Source organism: Onychomys torridus, chromosome 21 (assembly GCF_903995425.1).
Source record: "Onychomys torridus chromosome 21, mOncTor1.1, whole genome shotgun sequence".
Lineage (NCBI taxonomy): Eukaryota > Metazoa > Chordata > Mammalia > Rodentia > Cricetidae > Onychomys > Onychomys torridus.
The window spans coordinates 8,134,792-8,151,427 of record NC_050463.1 but is presented as its reverse complement, the minus strand read 5'-3'; the positions used below and the strand labels follow the sequence as shown (position 1 = coordinate 8,151,427).

The window sequence follows — 16,636 nt, the reverse complement described above, 5'->3', positions numbered from 1 at the left end:
GTTTGTTTGTTTGTTTGTTTGTTTTGTGTGTGTGTGTGTGTGTGTGTGTGTGTGTGTGTGTGTGTGTGTTGGGGCTGTTAGAAGAGGTGTACTTTCGAGGGAAGGTTGGTTACTTTTATTTTTATTTATTTCTTATTTTATTCTTTTGTGTGTGGGTGTGGTAGTTTGAAAGAAAATGGCCTTCTAAAGGAGTGGCACTATTATGAGGTATGGCTTTGTTGAAGTAGGAAGGGCCTCGTTGGAGGAAGTGTGTCACTATGGAGGCAGGCAGGCTGTGAGGGGGTCTCATATATGCTTAAGCCATGCCCAGTGTCTTAGATCACTTCCTGTTTCTTGTGAATCAAGATGTAAGAACTCTCAGCTCCTTCTCTAGAACCATGTCTGCCTGCGTGCCGCCTTGCTTCCCACCATGACTAACATCTGAACTACAAGTGAGCTACCCCAATTAAACATTTTCTTTTATAAGAGTTGCTATGGTCATGGTGTCTTTTCACAGCTATAGAAACCCTAACTAAGACAGCTGGGGTGATTTGCCTGCATGTATGTTTATGCACCAATTGCATGCTTGGTGCCCTTGAAGACCAGAACAGGGCATCAGGCATCAGATCGCCTGGAACTGGACATGTTCATGGAACCACATGATTCTGGAAATCAAACCTGAGTATTCTAGAAGAGCATTAAATGATCCATCTCCCCATCTCCCCATCCCCAATCCTTTAATATTTATCCATCTAGGGCCATCAAAATATCTTCTGTAGTGACATCAAAACATGAGCTGTAAATAAATTTACCAAAAAGAAAATGTAAAAGTAGAAAGTTTATTAAATGCACTCTATGACATCCACAGACAATTTGGTAAGCAAAAATCATATTAAATGAGAGATGGTGAGGATCTTTTATAACAAGTTAAGGGAATTATTTGATCTTGTCTTATGGGTAACTTGTGGGCATCCATACTTGAGGGCCCAGAATGACTATTGGTGAAATTATTAAGGCCACTCCACATAGTTAAAAGGAAGGGAGGTTTATTTTGTGGGGTAACTTACAAATGAAGGGACAGGTAGGTTGTAGGGTCTGGCAAAGGTATGGCACAGTCCGGCGGTGTTCTCTGGAGAACACTGCTCAGTCTACCTCCAGCGTCCAGGGTCCAGGAACGAAAGAGATCCCTAGCATCTCAATCCTGGGTCTTCAGCGTCCTCTCTCAGCCTCGCCTTGTAGGCATGACCATTACCGAAGCCTCAATGGGGGTTGGAACTTCCAGGCCAAGGCTGGAATGGCTAATGGCTACCCACTACAAATCTACAAATGACTTCTTTTTTGTTTGTTTGTTTTGTTTTTGTTTTTTGTGTTTGTTTGTTTTCGCAACAAGGTTTGTCTGTGTAGCTTTGTGCCTTTCCTGGAACTTGGTAGCCCACACTGGCCTTGAACTCACAAAGATCTGCCTGCCTCTGCCTCCCGAGTGCTGGGATTAAAGGTGTGCGCCACCACCTCCCAGCCTTTTATTTATTTATTTTTATTTTATGTGCATTGGTGTTTTGCCTACATGTATATCTGTGTGAGGGTGTCAGATCTTGGAGTTACAGACAGTTGTTAGCTGCCATGTGGATGCCAGGAATTGAACCCAGATCCTCTGGAAGAACAGTCAGTACTGCTGAACCATCTCTCCAGCACCCCCCAGAATGGCTTCCTAATATCTTATAAGTAGTAAGGTTTTCATGCCCACCCATCTCTCTTGAGACTGCCCATTTGAGCCAGTTGCCATAAATCATTGAAAGTGAGGCTCTAGCTCTGTGGTTCTCAACCTTCCTAGGGCTGCGACCCTTTAATACAGTTCCTCATGCTGTAGTGACCCCAGCCAAAAAATTATTTTCATTGCTATTTCATAACTGTAATTGTGCTACTGTTAGAAGTTGGAATGAAAATATCTGATGTGCAGGATATTTAATATATGACCCCCCCAAAAAATAGGTCTTGACCGGCAGGTTAAGGACTGCTGCTCTGTTTGGATTAATATATCATAACTTATTGGGTCAGGCTGCAAGCACTGAGGAACCAATTGTTAAAGTAGAGGAATTTTTCATTTTCTTTTTGGATTTTTGTCTCTACAAATTTCACTTTCTCTGTGTCTTGAATAATCTCATTCCTTTGTTCATATTTATTGTTTGAAATAGATTGAGAAATTATATGTAAGAAAGACTTGAATGTTTGCTTCATTCCCCATTTCTGAGACGTGATAATATTAGGCCCTCCAGGCTATCCCAGAGATTTCTGGATTGCCTTACGCAGTCTTCTCTGAGGACATGAGTGGTCGCCAGAGACAATGTGAGATTCTTTAAGGAAAAAGTAGCAGGACTTCTCCCCTGAATAAATATCTGCAAAGCCAAGATAATCTGCGCTTTAAATGCACTTTTTCCCCAGGTAGGGCCAGGTGCTCTCCAGAGTAGTAAGCAGGGCCAGCTGTGAAATCTTCTGCTGGGACTCTCAATGACTTTAACCTGCGAGGAAGGAGATGCTTCCCCTGTCACTCAGGATCCAGGAGGCGGGCGCACGGATTGTTGGCCTATCAGGGAGAACATTTGGTGGCTGTGTGCATTGTCCAATGAGGAGTTTTGGTCTTTGGTGACGGAGGCTGCACAACATTTGGGGTGCCATTGTGTGTCCCCGCCATATTGTCGTCCTGTGTCTTTGGCTGAGGCCCCCAGATTTCTTCCCTCGGTATCTGCATCCTCTTGTCTGACTGCAGGAGCCTCAGGAGGACATCAGAACTCCCGGTCTCTGAAAATGGTATGTGCGGCAGGGCGTGAGGAGGAGGCTGCTGCAAGCAGAGGCGACAGTAGGGACGCGGCCTCCTAAGGCAGCGGAGTCTGGAGCTAAGTCTCATCGGGCTCCGCTGGGCAGCGCTGCCCGGGTCCGCTGGGTGGAGCTGGGTCAGCAGGCACAGTCGCGGTCCTGTCCCTTGCTGAGCGCCCAGTGCCACAGCGTCTCGGGTTACCTGGGCGCCCGTGTCTTTGCAGTCTGGGCTGTGTAGGCGGAGAGTCGTGGGGATACTTGGTTTAGGGCTCCTGTGCAGAAGTGGGGGGTTGGGGAGAAGGGAACAGCCGCCAGGTGTGGTGATCCCGGGTTCTGTGCACGTTGTCAGAAAAGTAGGATACCATTATATCTCCACAAGATCCCAATTTACTTAATAACAAGTCATTTCACAGCCTTTGTCGGGTTTGTTTTTCTTTTGGTTGCGATTTGACGAGTACGCGACTGTCCTTGTGAGCTGGCCATTGGCAACCCCGATTCTTTCATCTCAATTTTAACCACTAATATCAACAGGCAGGCAGGTTACACATGAACATTTCTCACAATGATATACAAATGTACAGGTTCCTGAATGTCTAGGAAATGGTTAAAGAGACTGAAGACAATGAGAGGTTCTCCTCAAGTTGGAGGCAGTGAACTGATTAAGACTTAGCAAGGAGGATTCAGAGATGTCCAATGCAGGTCCCGAGCGCAGGCTATTTGAAGTGAGCCGAGGTCTGTGGTAGGAGAAATTGCACTGGATCTGGAGTCCTGGTGCAGAGGCAGGGGTCCTTCCCTGTGATATTTTTCCTGTCACTTGACATTTTTGTGGTCATTCAATAAAAGCCAGTTACACTTCGGATAGTCTCAGGCAGGGTTTACATCTGATTAGGTTGATGAATTAGTTTTAGGCTTTTTTTTTTTTTTTATGGTTTGATTTATTTTCTGGTATTATTGAGACAAATTATCAATTTGTGCCTTATGTGTTTTGTTGACATTAATACAGAATAAACCAGTGCACAGTTGTCACTTAACAAAATAGAGTCACTGTAGGCTTGGCACAGCCAGAAAGCTGATAGTCCCCTGTCTCTTTCATTTCATTGGCATCTGCTTTTCCTATGAGTCTCAGCTTCCTCTAAATTCCATGACCTTTCTCCTTAGCCTAAGGATTCTTACAACTCTAAACAAGTGCCCAACTTTCCAAGTCCTTCTGACAGTGCCAGACTCACTAGAAAATTCACAGATCCATGTACACAGGTGGCTCGAATTGATCCCTATCATAATGTTGTTGGCCTTGGGTTGTTTCTAAACATTGTTTTGTTTTTAAGATTTTATTTATTTATTATGTATTTAAGATTTTATTTATTTATTATTTATAGTGTTCTACCTGTATTGTGCCTGCATGCCAGAAGAGGGCACCAGTTCTCATGTAGGTGGTTGTGAGCCACCATGTGGTTGCTGGGAATTGAATGCAGGTCCTCTGGGAGAGCAGCCAGTGCTCTTAACCTCTGAGCCATCTCTCCAGCCCCTCTAAACATTGTTTTAACATGAAGAATCTTCATCAAGTTAGGTCGTGATTGTGTGTGAATGGAATATTGCAATAGGATGAAGCCCTGTGTGGTAGGTTCATGAGCTTCCCGATGGTTGGGCTAAAGAGGACTGTCTCTTGTAGCGAGTTAAAAAACAGTGGTGAATAAGGATGAGCAGGAGCAAATGGAATGTAGGACCTGAGCCTGGTGAAATGGAGGGTTCCACCACTGGCTACCAGAGAAAAGTTTGTCTCTGAGGTCATCGTGTCTTTTGGGTTAGAATCAGGAACTGGTGTGTGCTGGTCCAGGCTGGGGTAGGTCAATGATCACAGGCCTACAGCAAGAAGATACACTTAAGGAAAATCTACCCAGATGTTTCTACTGATAAATTCAGGTATTCAGCGCTGAGGAAAAAGTGGTAATGTTGAAGGCCTTATTTGGGTTAAAACTTAAGGGTGTTTCTAGTAATGTAGTTCCCTAGATCACCATCAGTCATGCAGTAGTAACCATAACAGAAGTAATAATGGTGATAATAGTTATATGGAGAATTGTGTGAATATAGCCTTTAACCAGGATTGCAGTATTTGAGTCAAATCCAACCTTCTCATGTGTTCAGTTTTGTACCCACAGTGCTGTTCTATTCAGAATATAATGTAGAAAAGGGCTTAAGTATTTGTGGTTCATATGCGTGTCCAGTGTAATGGAGTATGTGGTCTTTGTCCTGTATTTTGGCCCAGTACTTCAAGAACTCTTGGAGATTCCTATGCAATCAGAGTGTCTTTGTTTCTCATAAGTGCCTTTCAGGCAGTTTCTGAACTTCTGTATTTAATAAGCTTAGTATTTAACTTTTTTTTTTCTATTAATGTGTATGGGTGTTTTGCCTGCCTGTGTGTGCACTACGTGTGTGGCTGCTGCCTGTGGAGTCCAGAAGAGGGTCCCTTAGGTGGAGTTGCCATGCAGGTATTGGGAATTGAATCTAGGTTCTCTGCAAGAACAACCAGGGCTCTTGACCACTGAGCCATTCCGCCAGCCCCACTATTTAACTTTTTGATCGAAAGTTTCTTTGTGTAATTGTGAGCAAAGTGGGTTGCCTGGATGCTTCCCTCTTGGTAGAATTTTTTTTTAAATAAAATATTGGGTTATTTAAACGTTTTAGCATTTTCTTTTGTGATTAAGGAGGTGATAGCAATTTTCGTGATTTGTAGCTGAGTGGCTAGAATGATGAGGCCTGCAGCAAGCCGTTTGTTTCACATAAAATTCATTGTGCATATGTAGATCAGAGGAGTCACTCACAGGGTGAGTGAATGTGCTGGGGTCTGTTGTGTGTCCTCATCTCCTTTGGATTTGCATCCAGAAGAACACAGAGTGGAGTGAGTATGTGCGTGTGAGCATGTGTGCGTGAGTGTGTGTGTGGACAAGTGTATGTGTATACATTCCTTTTAGCTTTTCATGTGTTTATCAATAATCAGAGTATTACCTACTTTGAATTTTGAGTGAATTAATATTGCCCTATATACAACACTAGTATAAGGTTGAAAATTGGGTTTGTGAGTTGTGGATTCTTTGCCTTAATCATTGTGTGTATGGTGGAAGATAAAGTGAACTGGGAAACTGGTCCATGCTATGTATCACTTTCAAGATCTAGTGAACAGAGCTAGGAATTGAATCCAAAAACTGTGTCTTATTCAGAGAGCCAGCAATCTGAGAAGACAGCGGATTGACCTCCCAAAGATCTGTCTTACCCAGCAGGTTATATAGAGCAGGAAAGAAAGGCAGTGCATGATTTCATAGTTTATTCTTGCCCTTCTGGGCAAGGAGGTCAGTGTTGTCTCAGAGATTTATGGTGTTGGTGCTGTTTTCCATATCCCCTCCTCTCTGTGTATGAGATTGTCTCTTACATCAAGGCCACCCAGTCTTGAATTCCTCATGTGTCACCCTAAATCAAAGGTTAACTCAATACAGAAACGGTTAGCAGTGTGTACTGTGTATGTTCTGGGCTCCTTACCTGTGCATACACAGATTCCTTTTTGCAAAATGAACTACAGTTGTGCTCTTTTAACACTCCATAGTGTCCCCATACTGTGTCCCCCCCTGTAGTAATAACACTCCATAGTGTCCCCATACTGTGCCCCCCCATAGTAATAACACTCCATAGTGTCCCCATACTGCCCCCGCCCCCGTAGTAATAACCCTTATATCCTTAGCAGCTGTTTTGTATGGTAGATAGTTTCCTGCTGCTGTGAATCAAAGCAGCCGTCCTCTCAGCTTCTTAGCAATAAAGGATTCTTTGGCAGAAAGCTGAGCACATCAGAGCATGCCATATCAACAGCAGCCAAGAAGGATAAGAAATAGGAAGACTTGGAAGCCTTTTCTGAGGCAAATAATACTCTGGAGATAGGAAAAGATATGTCAACAGTGAAAAAACTCTCTTTATATTAGAGCCTACTAATTTAATTATTAATATATTAGAGTCAATTAACTGATTACTATGTTAGAGTTATTTAATATGTTAGAGTCTAATAGTGTCTAAAGACTGCTTTAACTTTTGGTTTAATCAATCAAGTATTGTCTATCAACTTAGAAGAATCTTTAAATTTTTCATGAGTATGGTATGTCTCAGTAACAAATAATCTATCAGTGTCTGCTTTTAAGCATATATTACTTATAAAAGACTTTCTAACATGTGATTAAGCTTTAGATAAATTTAAAGTCTGCCCAAGTTGGGCTGTAGCTAGAGTTTTTCTCTCCAGGTCCTGCCAAGCCCTGGCAGTCCCGTAGCCCAATTATAAAAAAAACATATAGACACGTATATTATTTAAACTGCTCAGCCATTAGCTCAGGGCTACCATTGTCTAGCTCTTACTCTTATACTCAGCCCATTTCTGTTAATCTATATGTCGCAACGTGTTCCATGGCTTTACCTGCTGCCTTTATATCATGCTCCCTGGATGGCAGGCTGGCGTCTCCTCCTCTTTGCCTTCCAGTTCTCTCAATTCTCCTCTCTGTTAGTCCCGCCTATACTTCCTGCCTGGCTACTGCCAATCGGTGTTTTATTTGTCAATCAGTAATCCACAGCATTGGGCATTGAATCCCAGTATTTAGGAAGCAGAAGTAGGTTGTTTGCTGTGAATTCCAGGCCAGCCTGATCTAAAGAGTGAGTTTCAGGCCAGCCAGAGCTACATAGTAAGACCCTGACTCAAAATAAATAAATAAACTCTGCCCTACAGAGCAATCATAATTTCTAAAACAGTTCATTGTTTCTTGTGCACGGGGAGGAGGTCTGTTTGTCATGGAATGTGTATGTAAGTTAGAGGAGAGCTCTCTGGAGTCCATTCTCTCCTCACATAGTTTCCCAGGAACTAACTCGAGTGCTCAGTTGTTTGCCCAGTGAAGCATCTCACTGGCCCATACCCAGATTTTTAACTTTTACTTCCTGTTCTATGATAGTACCACCATCAGTATAAGTATAGTAGTGAGGGCTCAAACTAAACACACTTTGGGGGAGCTACTGTGACTCTTAGCAGGACAGTGTGCAGGACTCGATCCTGATGAAGATCTCTCTCTTGGCACGGTGCAGCCTCCATGTTTGATAAAGTGTGTTCATCCTTTACACATTGTCTAAGACTTGAGCTCTCCAAGCCCTGTGGAAGCATGAACCTGAAGACAAGACCTGAAATAGAGGCCACAGAGTGCTGCTTACTGGCTTGTTAATGGCTTGCTCAGCCTGTTACATCACCAAGGACCACCTACCCAGGTGGCATCACTCACAGTGAGCTGGATCCTAACATGACAACCATTAATGAAGAAAATGCCCTCAGACTAGCCTATAGGCAAATTTTGTTGAGGCATTTTCTCAATTAAGATTTCACTTCTGTGAGAGCCAAAGTTACATTTTACGGTTTGTTTTTGTTTTCGAGACAGGATTTCTCTGTGTAGTTTTGGTGCCTGTCCTGGATCTCACTCTGTAGACCAGGCTGGCCTCAAACTCACAGAGATCCGCCTGCCTCTGCCTCTTGGGTGCTGGGGTTAAAGTCGTGACCTATAACCATTCGACTGAAATTTTACTCTTATAGATCTTTTTTTTAAGGTGTGTGTGTGTGTGTGTGTGTGTGTGTGTGTGTGTGTGTACACGTGCATGTGTGCGCATGCACATGCACTCATGTGTGCAGGTGCCTGAGGAGGCCAGAGAAGGGTGTCAGGTCCCTCAGAGCTGGAGTCAAGGCAGTTGTGAGCTGCCTGACAAGGGTTCTGGGAATTGAACTTGAGTGCTCAGAAAGAGCAAAAATGTTCTCATTCACTGAGCCATCTCTTCAGTCCCTCTTACAAGTCATTTTGGGAACTTAAGCCCTTGGTGACATATTTAAGCTGTTGAGTTTTCTCTCAGTTTTTATTTTCATTTTGCCACAATCCTTTATATTGGAGATGGGGGTGTGGATTCTACTTAAATTCCTTTCCAGTTTTAAAGCATTTCCCCCTTTCTCTCCTTCATAGTCTCTCCCTGTCTGTCTGTCTCTATCTTGCCCTTGCTGTCTCTCACTCTCTCTGGCTCTCTGGCACTCTCTCTCTCTCCTATGGGCAGAGATGCAATTTTTTTCTCTCAGCATCTCTGGTCAAATCCATATATAAGGAACCCATAGATACGATGGCTGAAGATATTTTAGATGGAAGGTCTGCTTATTAGAGGTGTTTGAGTTGTTGGTACTAGCTAGAAGAGGAATGAACAGAACAGAAGTTTTGCTATAGTTAGTACCTTCTTACAGTGTTTCCCACTATTTGAAGGTCATGCTGGGGCCTGTCAGAGCTGATAACCAAGCAGCCGGTCAACTACTGATACAAGGTTTTCACAAACCAATGAAAGAAATCGTCCCTGCCAGATTTCTGTCTGGCTTCAAAATCTTATGGTCATAGTCATAAGGCAACAAAATGAGATGCAAAGAAGTCTGCATGTAAAAAAAAAAAAAATGGGGGTGGTGGGTTATTTAAAAAATTGTACATACCATTTTTCTTTAACTTTTACCAAAATATGTATCATACCTGTAACTTTAAAAAAGAGTTATTTATGTTTATTTTATATGTATGGGTGCTTTGCCTACATGTATGTCTGTTCACCATATGTGTGCCTAGAGCCTGTGGAGGCCAGAAGAAGGTGTTGGATCCTCTGGAACTGGAGTTACAGGTGATTGTGAGCTGTCATGTGGGTGCTGGGAACTGAACCCAGCCTTCTGGAAGAGTAGAAAGTGCTCTGAACCCCTGAACTATCTCTCCAGCCCCCTGTATCTATAACTTTTAATAAAACTTTTTTTTTGTAAACTTCATGGTTCCTTTTTTATAAATCTTATTTTTACATATTTTAAAAGGCATTTTCCTTCTAATAAAACAGCCTTTATGCTGGATAGATGACTCAACGGATAAAGGGTTTGCATACATAGGACCTGAGTTCGGATCACCGAAATTCAGGCATGTCTCTAGCCCCAGTGCTGGTGGGAGTGGTGTGGAGGATAGTAGAAGGGTAAATAAGATAGGCAGTGGTGGAGAGATCGTGGATTCTTGGTGGCTTACAACTCTAGCTGGAACTCGTGCTAGGTTTAGGGAGGAACCCCATATCAAAAATGTGGAAAGTAATAGAGGAAAACAATCCAAGACAGTTTCTGGTCTCTATACATGCATGCTTGGGGCAAGTGCATTGACATATATATGTTCACACACACACACACACACACACACACACACACACACACACACACACTCTTAAAAGGTTAGAGTACAATTTTGGGGAATCAGGTTTTTTGTTTCTTTGTTTGTTTTGTTTTTCTAATAGGGATTTTGGAGATTAAACTTGGGTTAACAGACTTCTGTGGCAAGTGTATCTCTCCAGCCCATACATGAAAAATGTTTTACCAAGGAAAAGTAAGAATGAGCCAATGTGAATCAGAGTTGGAGACTTTTTTGTTTGTTTGTTTCTGAGCTGTCTGATATGGGTATTCAACCCTCTGCAAGAGCAACAAGTGCTTTTGACCACTGAACCACTCCCCCAGCCCAGACCATTTTAATATTCCTAATGTAGTTTACAACAATGTTAAACGTTTTTTAAAAATTCTTTTATAAACAAAGCTGTAAGGTGGATTTATGAAAGGTACTGTCTAGATTTGGGAACAAGAAGGAAGTACTAAAAGCTGAAAATTATACATAATTTTTATCATTTTTGCACTAAGTAAGCACAATGTGTTTATTGTCTTTGACAAGATTATCTTTAGAAAAACATATTGCCTCTGCAAGCAAGTATGGCTTTTAATACTAATGTATCGCCTCTAGTTTCTTATCTGTTTACTAGTACTGTGGATTATCTTTCATGAATTCCATTCAATTTTCATTTTATTTATTTATCTTTTGATTGTTTTGAGACAGGATCTCACTACATAGCTTTGGCTGTCCTGGAACTCACTATGTAGACCACCCTGGCCTTGAACCCACAGAAATACACCTCTGTCTCCCAAGTGCTGAAATTAAAGGTGTGCACCACCATGCCAGCTTTTAGGTTTTTGTTTTCTTTCTTTTTTTTTTTTTTTTTTAAATTAAGAGTGATCTATAAGAAGCCAGGTACATGCTTCCAAACATTTTTCAGTGCATTCACTGAAGATATATTAAGGTCCCTAACAAGTTGTGACAAGAGATTAAATTGTATCCACTAAGCCAGCTTCTTTTAAGATTCTTCATGCAAAAAATGTGTTTTCCAATCACTAATTTCTGATGACCACACAAACATACTGCGAATTTCCCCTGCTAAACTTCTGTCTAGCCTCAAAATCTTATGTTCATAGTCCCAACACAACAAAATGAGACACAAAGAAATCTGCACTTAAAAAACAGGGGGCTAGAGAGATGGCTCAGAGGTTCAGAGCATTGACTGCTCTTCAGAAGTTCCTGAGTTCAGTTCCCAACAACCACATGGCAGCTCATAACCATCTATAATGAGATCTGATTCCTCTTCTGGTGTACAGGCAAACATGCAGACAGAATACTGTATACATTAAAATAAATTAAAAAATAAAAGTAGCATATGGTTGGCATCAATTCTTTGGAAAAGCTATACCATTCTTAGAGTGAAGAAGAATTCTTCCCAGTGTAGTTTCCATACCACAGGAGAGGTAGAAGATTTTTTTCCAGCCTGCATAAGATTATATAGTCTTACGATAGTCAGTGTTGACTCTCTTGTTGGGTATTAAGTAATGTAAAAGTTGCTATAAAAAATGCAGGGGAACCTGTGTTGTAGAATTTCAGCACAAGGGGTAGTCTCATTCTGATTTTGCTTTACCAGATATCTCCAATCTGCTGTTAGAATTGCTATATGAAAAATCAGCATATATATGAAATTGTATGTATGGAATAAGGACATGACTTGAATACATGTGGAACATAGCATCATATCAAGTTCTGATGAATTAAGTCTAGATCTCTAGTACTATAAGACTCACCCTTTCTCCTGGAAATATATGTGTTTTTTTAGGAGCCAGTGACCTTTGAGGATGTGGCTGTGAACTTCACCCTGGAGGAGTGGGCTCTGCTGGATTCATCTCAAAAGGACCTCTACAAAGATGTGATGCAGGAAAACTTGAGGAACCTGGCCTATATAGGTGAAGATGACATTATTTTCTTACTTAGTCAATGAAAGAACAAGTGTTTTTTTCCTCATCAATCCTTCTGTATGAATTAGATTATGGAAAAAGAACACTGTGGGTGAATATGTCTGGTGGAATCACTTTATACTGTGAATTTGTGAATTTAGCTAGAAACTTTTTTTCCCTATAGAAGTAATCCATTTTTCTTGGTCTGTATTTTAGGAAACAAATGGGAACACCAAAACATTGAAAATGAATATGAAAATCTCTGGAGAAAACTAAGGTAATTTGTACCCCAGGAGACAGCAATATTCCTCAGGAATCTTGGTGGACTGGCACACTTTACAAAGAAGTGATAGATATAAATAAATCTTGCTCCAAACAGTTTTAATTTTAACAAATCTTCTCCAAAACTGCTTACACATTAACTTCAGCAATCAGAACATCCTAGTATTAGTAATAATTGGAGCATGACGATACCACAAATAATACTTTATCATATTCATATATACTATCTTTACTCTATATTATTTAAAATGTTGTATTGATTTATCTCCAGGCTTTGGGTATGCATTGTATATGAAATTAAAAAAAAATGTTAGAATAGGATGAACCGTCAAGATAACTCATAATAGATATAGAAGTATGTCTGAATCTGACATCATTTCAGTCTCTAGTACATAAAAAATGTATACAGTATTAAGTATTGAAAATGTATTTAAAGGTAATATAGACATTCAGTATTCGCCTGTAATGAAGACAGTGTAGCAAAACTACACATGACTACCTCTGTTTTTATTGTAAATGTCCTTAAACCATATTGCAGAGCATTCAATTCAAATATTTTTCAAAATTATTACAGGGGATTTAATTAACACTTCTTGTGATAAATCATCAATAAACAATTTTTTAGTAATGCACTTTTTATTTTTTATAGTAACAAGTTGTTGGAAAGACTCTGTGAATATACAGAAGATCATCAGTCTGCAGAAATCTTGAAATGGACTCCAGAGTATGTCCTGAACCAGAAATCGTGTCCAGGAGTTCCCACATATGAAAACCATGTATATGAAGAAGTGGTTATTGGCCACTTATCTCTAAATGTCCTTCCTCATCCTGACCCAGGACACAAACTGTATGACACTCAGAAATATGGAAAAGAGTTGAATAAACATAAGGAATTTGGGAACATCTCCAGTTCTATCACAACCTTCCAGAAACATAAAAGAATTCACACCAAGGAGAAACCTAAAGCTAGTCCCTGTAATGAAGACCTTAGCTGTCTCACATCAGGTCACAATGATGAAAAGACTTCTATGGGAGAGAAACACTATGAATGTAAGCAATGTGGGAAAGTATTCACTTCTTCCAGTTCTTTTAGACGGCATGAAGAGTATCACAGCCGAGAAAAATCTTATGTTTGTAAACAGTGTGGGAAAGCCTTCCCTTTTCCTAGTTCACTACAAATACATGAAAGAATCCACACAGGTGAGAAGCCCTATATGTGTAAACAGTGTGGGAAAACCTTTGCCCGTTCGAGTTCCCTTCTAACACATGAAAGAATTCATACCGGAGAGAAGCCCTATGTGTGTAAGCAGTGTGGGAAAGCCTTCACTGATCGTAGTTCACTCCGATTCCATGAAATGATGCACAGTGGAGAGAAACCCTATAAATGTACGAAATGTGGTAAGGCTTTTGCTTCTTCAGGTGCCTTTCGAAAACATGAACGGACTCACACAGGAGAGCAACTCTTTGTGTGTTTGCAATGTGAGAAAGTTTTCAGTTGTGAAAGTGCTTTTCGAACACATAAAATAATTCATTCTGGAGAATGTGTATGTAAGCAATGTGGTAAAGCCTTTACTAGTCACAGTTCAGTTAAATACCATGAATTGATGCATAGTGGAGAGAAACCCTATGTATGTAAGCAATGTGGAAAAACCTTTAGATCTCCTAAACAAGTTCAAATTCATAAACGAACTCACACTGGAGAAAAACCTTATGTGTGCAAGGAATGTGGGAAAGCTTTTACTTTTCTTGGTTCCCTTCAATACCATGAGTTGATTCATACTGGAGAGAAGCCCTATCTATGTAAACAATGTGGGAAAGCCTTCAGGTCTTCTCGTCAGGTTCAAATACATGAACGAACTCACACTGGAGAAAAACCATATGTCTGTAAACAATGTGGAAAAGCCTTCTTTTCTTTGTATCATTTAAGAAGACATGAAGTAATTCACAGTGGCATGAACCCCTATGTTTGTAAGCAATGTGGGAAAGCCTTCAGTTGGTTCAGCACCTTTCACAGTCATAAACAGACTCACACTGGAGAAAAACCCTATTTATGCAAGCAATGTGGGAAAGCTTTCTGTAGTCGCATATCCTGGAGAAGGCATGAGAAAGCTCACACTACAGTGAAGCCTTATGCATGTGTTCAGTGTGGAAAAGCCTTTCGTTCTCCTAGTTACCTCAAAATACATGAAAGAATCCACACTGGAGAGAAACCCTTTATATGTTCACAATGTGGGAAACCCTTCCGTTCTTTTCGTTATGTTAAATCACATGAAAGAAGTCACACCGGAGAGAAACCCTTTGTATGTACAGAATGTGGGAAAGCCTTCAGTTATTATAGTTCTTTCCACAGACATAGAAGAACTCACCAGACAGTAACCTTGAATTCAGAACTTGAAAAGTCTTCATAATATAAGACTGCATTCGGAGAGAACTATAAAGTTAAACATGTGGAACATCTTTAGTCCTATTCATGGATTAAGAAAGAACATGTTTGAGCAGGCATGGTGTGGCATACCTTTAATCCCAAGATTAGAGATGCAGAGGCAGGGAATATCAGAGTTCAAGGCCAATCTGTTTTATATATTGATTTCCTAGTCATTCAGGGCTACATAGTAAGACTGTTTCAAAAAAAGAAAGAAAGAAAAGAACAAATACGTTTGTATGTTTGACTAGAAGAGATGTCCAAATATAAACATATGTACAAAGCTTCCCCAATAAAATCTTTCCTTGTCAAGGCACAAGGAACTCAGTAGTAGCAAAATAGTGGGACAGTCCTTTGAAAACTTTTCATGTATTAATTTCCACAAATGTCAATAATGTAAAGGACTGAATACAATTCTTTGTTTGTTTTAGAAAATCCAATATCTAAAGAAAACTTTGTATATATATATTGTACTTATTCGAATTTATTAGTGATTTGTTTCTGTTTTTCAGAAATAGTCTTGCCTTGTAATCCAGTCTGGCCTTGATCCAATTATCTTCCTGTTTCAAACTCTAGAGTGTTTGAGTGAAAGATGTCTGCTTCCACATCCAGCATTGGTAGTTCATTCCTAAAAGAACCTTTTGGACTCCATGCTTCACATTTTTGTGCTTAAAAAAAAAATCTCTTTTTAAAGCTATATGTATATGCATGTTGTCTGTGTGTGAATTTGTGCACATTCATGTAGTGCCTGCAGAGACCAGAAGGGGATCAGATCCTCTGGGGCTAGAATTATAGGCAGTTGTGAGCTGCCTCATGTGGGTGCTGGGAACTGAATCCTGTCCTCTGCAAGACTATTACATTACACACTCTTAACCACGGAGCCATTTCTCCAGCCCCTAGAAAATTATCTTTAAACTGAGTATGTGAAGTGAAGGATTGCTTAAGTACAGAAGATGGAAACCAAAACGGAAAAAAGAAAGAGAAAAGAAGAAGAAAATGGTACATTAATTTAGTAAGGTTTTTTATAGCAATAGTGCATAAAAGTTTAATGGATGAAATCTTTTTGTATTAAATCAGGTAATGTTCTCCTTTTATTTTAATTTCTGTGCATTCATTGATGAGTTGATAGTTACTTGTAATGCCAGAAGGCTCAAAAAGACTTGTTTTCAAGCCCTTGAGTTTATTGTATCATGGAAAAAAATGACTTTTTGTGACTATTGAGATTCTTCCCTTTTAATTCATTTTTTGTAGACTGTCATTCTCTTCCATGAACAGAACTCACCTTTATATTATATATTTTTGTTTGTTAACTTTCTCTCTTCTCTGCCTGATGCTTTTTTTCCCTAACATTTCTTGTCTCCTTGGCCTTTAAACTATTTTCAAACCACTTGTAGATTAACAAGTGTTAATTCTTAGTCTACTTAGAAGGTAGGTATAAATGTCACTCTATAATCATAGATCACATCACTTTTATAAGCTTTCCTAGTTTTTCATGTCACCCGCCACTTTTATTGTACATATATAACTAATGATTTTTTCTTATGTAAATGTTATTTTGATGTTTATAATTTGTATCATTGATGTTTATTGTAATTTCCCCTTCAGTCACTATACTAAGAGAGATGTTGGCATTAGTGACCTGTTGCCAAAGACTTAGTACCATGTAATAAATTGTACTAAATCTGTTTGTACCCAGTAAGCCAGCATGTCTCATCAGTAAGAACATTCCATGGACATTCTGGCAGGATTGGTGTTTAACTTAAAGAGATTTATGGGGTTGCTTAGATATAGTTAGGTGCCTCTATGTTGGATGTATTGAGATGTGAGTAGAATTCTATATTTGGTAATCATAGGAGTTGTTACTTGGAAGGCCTCAAATAATGAATGACATGAAGAAAATTTTAATTCATGGAAATTACTACTCACATTAGTGAAGAGAGGGTACTTGGCTCATTTTCATGATTCAGAATGTTTTATGCTCTGTCAGTTTTACA

General features: G+C 40.0%; 1 protein-coding gene across 2 annotated transcripts; it reads left to right on the top strand.

Annotated features, from left to right (window-relative positions):
• The first annotated feature begins 2,633 nt into the window (after nt 1–2,633).
• Nucleotides 2,634–15,354, top strand: LOC118571648 (zinc finger protein 124-like). 2 transcript variants are annotated; one of them, XM_036170840.1, is made up of 4 exons: nt 2,634–2,784; nt 11,821–11,947; nt 12,155–12,215; nt 12,870–15,354. In XM_036170840.1, exons 1-4 carry the CDS (start codon nt 2,782–2,784, stop codon nt 14,626–14,628), a joined length of 1,950 nt encoding a protein of 649 aa, XP_036026733.1. In that variant the 5' UTR covers nt 2,634–2,781; the 3' UTR covers nt 14,629–15,354. The 2 variants fall into 2 exon arrangements, with proteins under 2 accessions (XP_036026733.1, XP_036026734.1); XM_036170841.1 differs by lacking the exon at nt 12,870–15,354 and having other exon boundaries at nt 12,155–12,219.
• The last annotated feature ends 1,282 nt before the right edge of the window (nt 15,355–16,636 follow it).

Bases quoted from the DNA above. Each gene is read 5' to 3' on its own strand.
- LOC118571648 (XM_036170840.1), top strand. The intron at 11,948-12,154 runs GTGAAGATGACA...TCTGTATTTTAG, and splicing joins GAGGAACCTGGCCTATATAG to GAAACAAATGGGAACACCAA. The intron at 12,216-12,869 runs GTAATTTGTACC...TATTTTTTATAG, and splicing joins AATCTCTGGAGAAAACTAAG to TAACAAGTTGTTGGAAAGAC.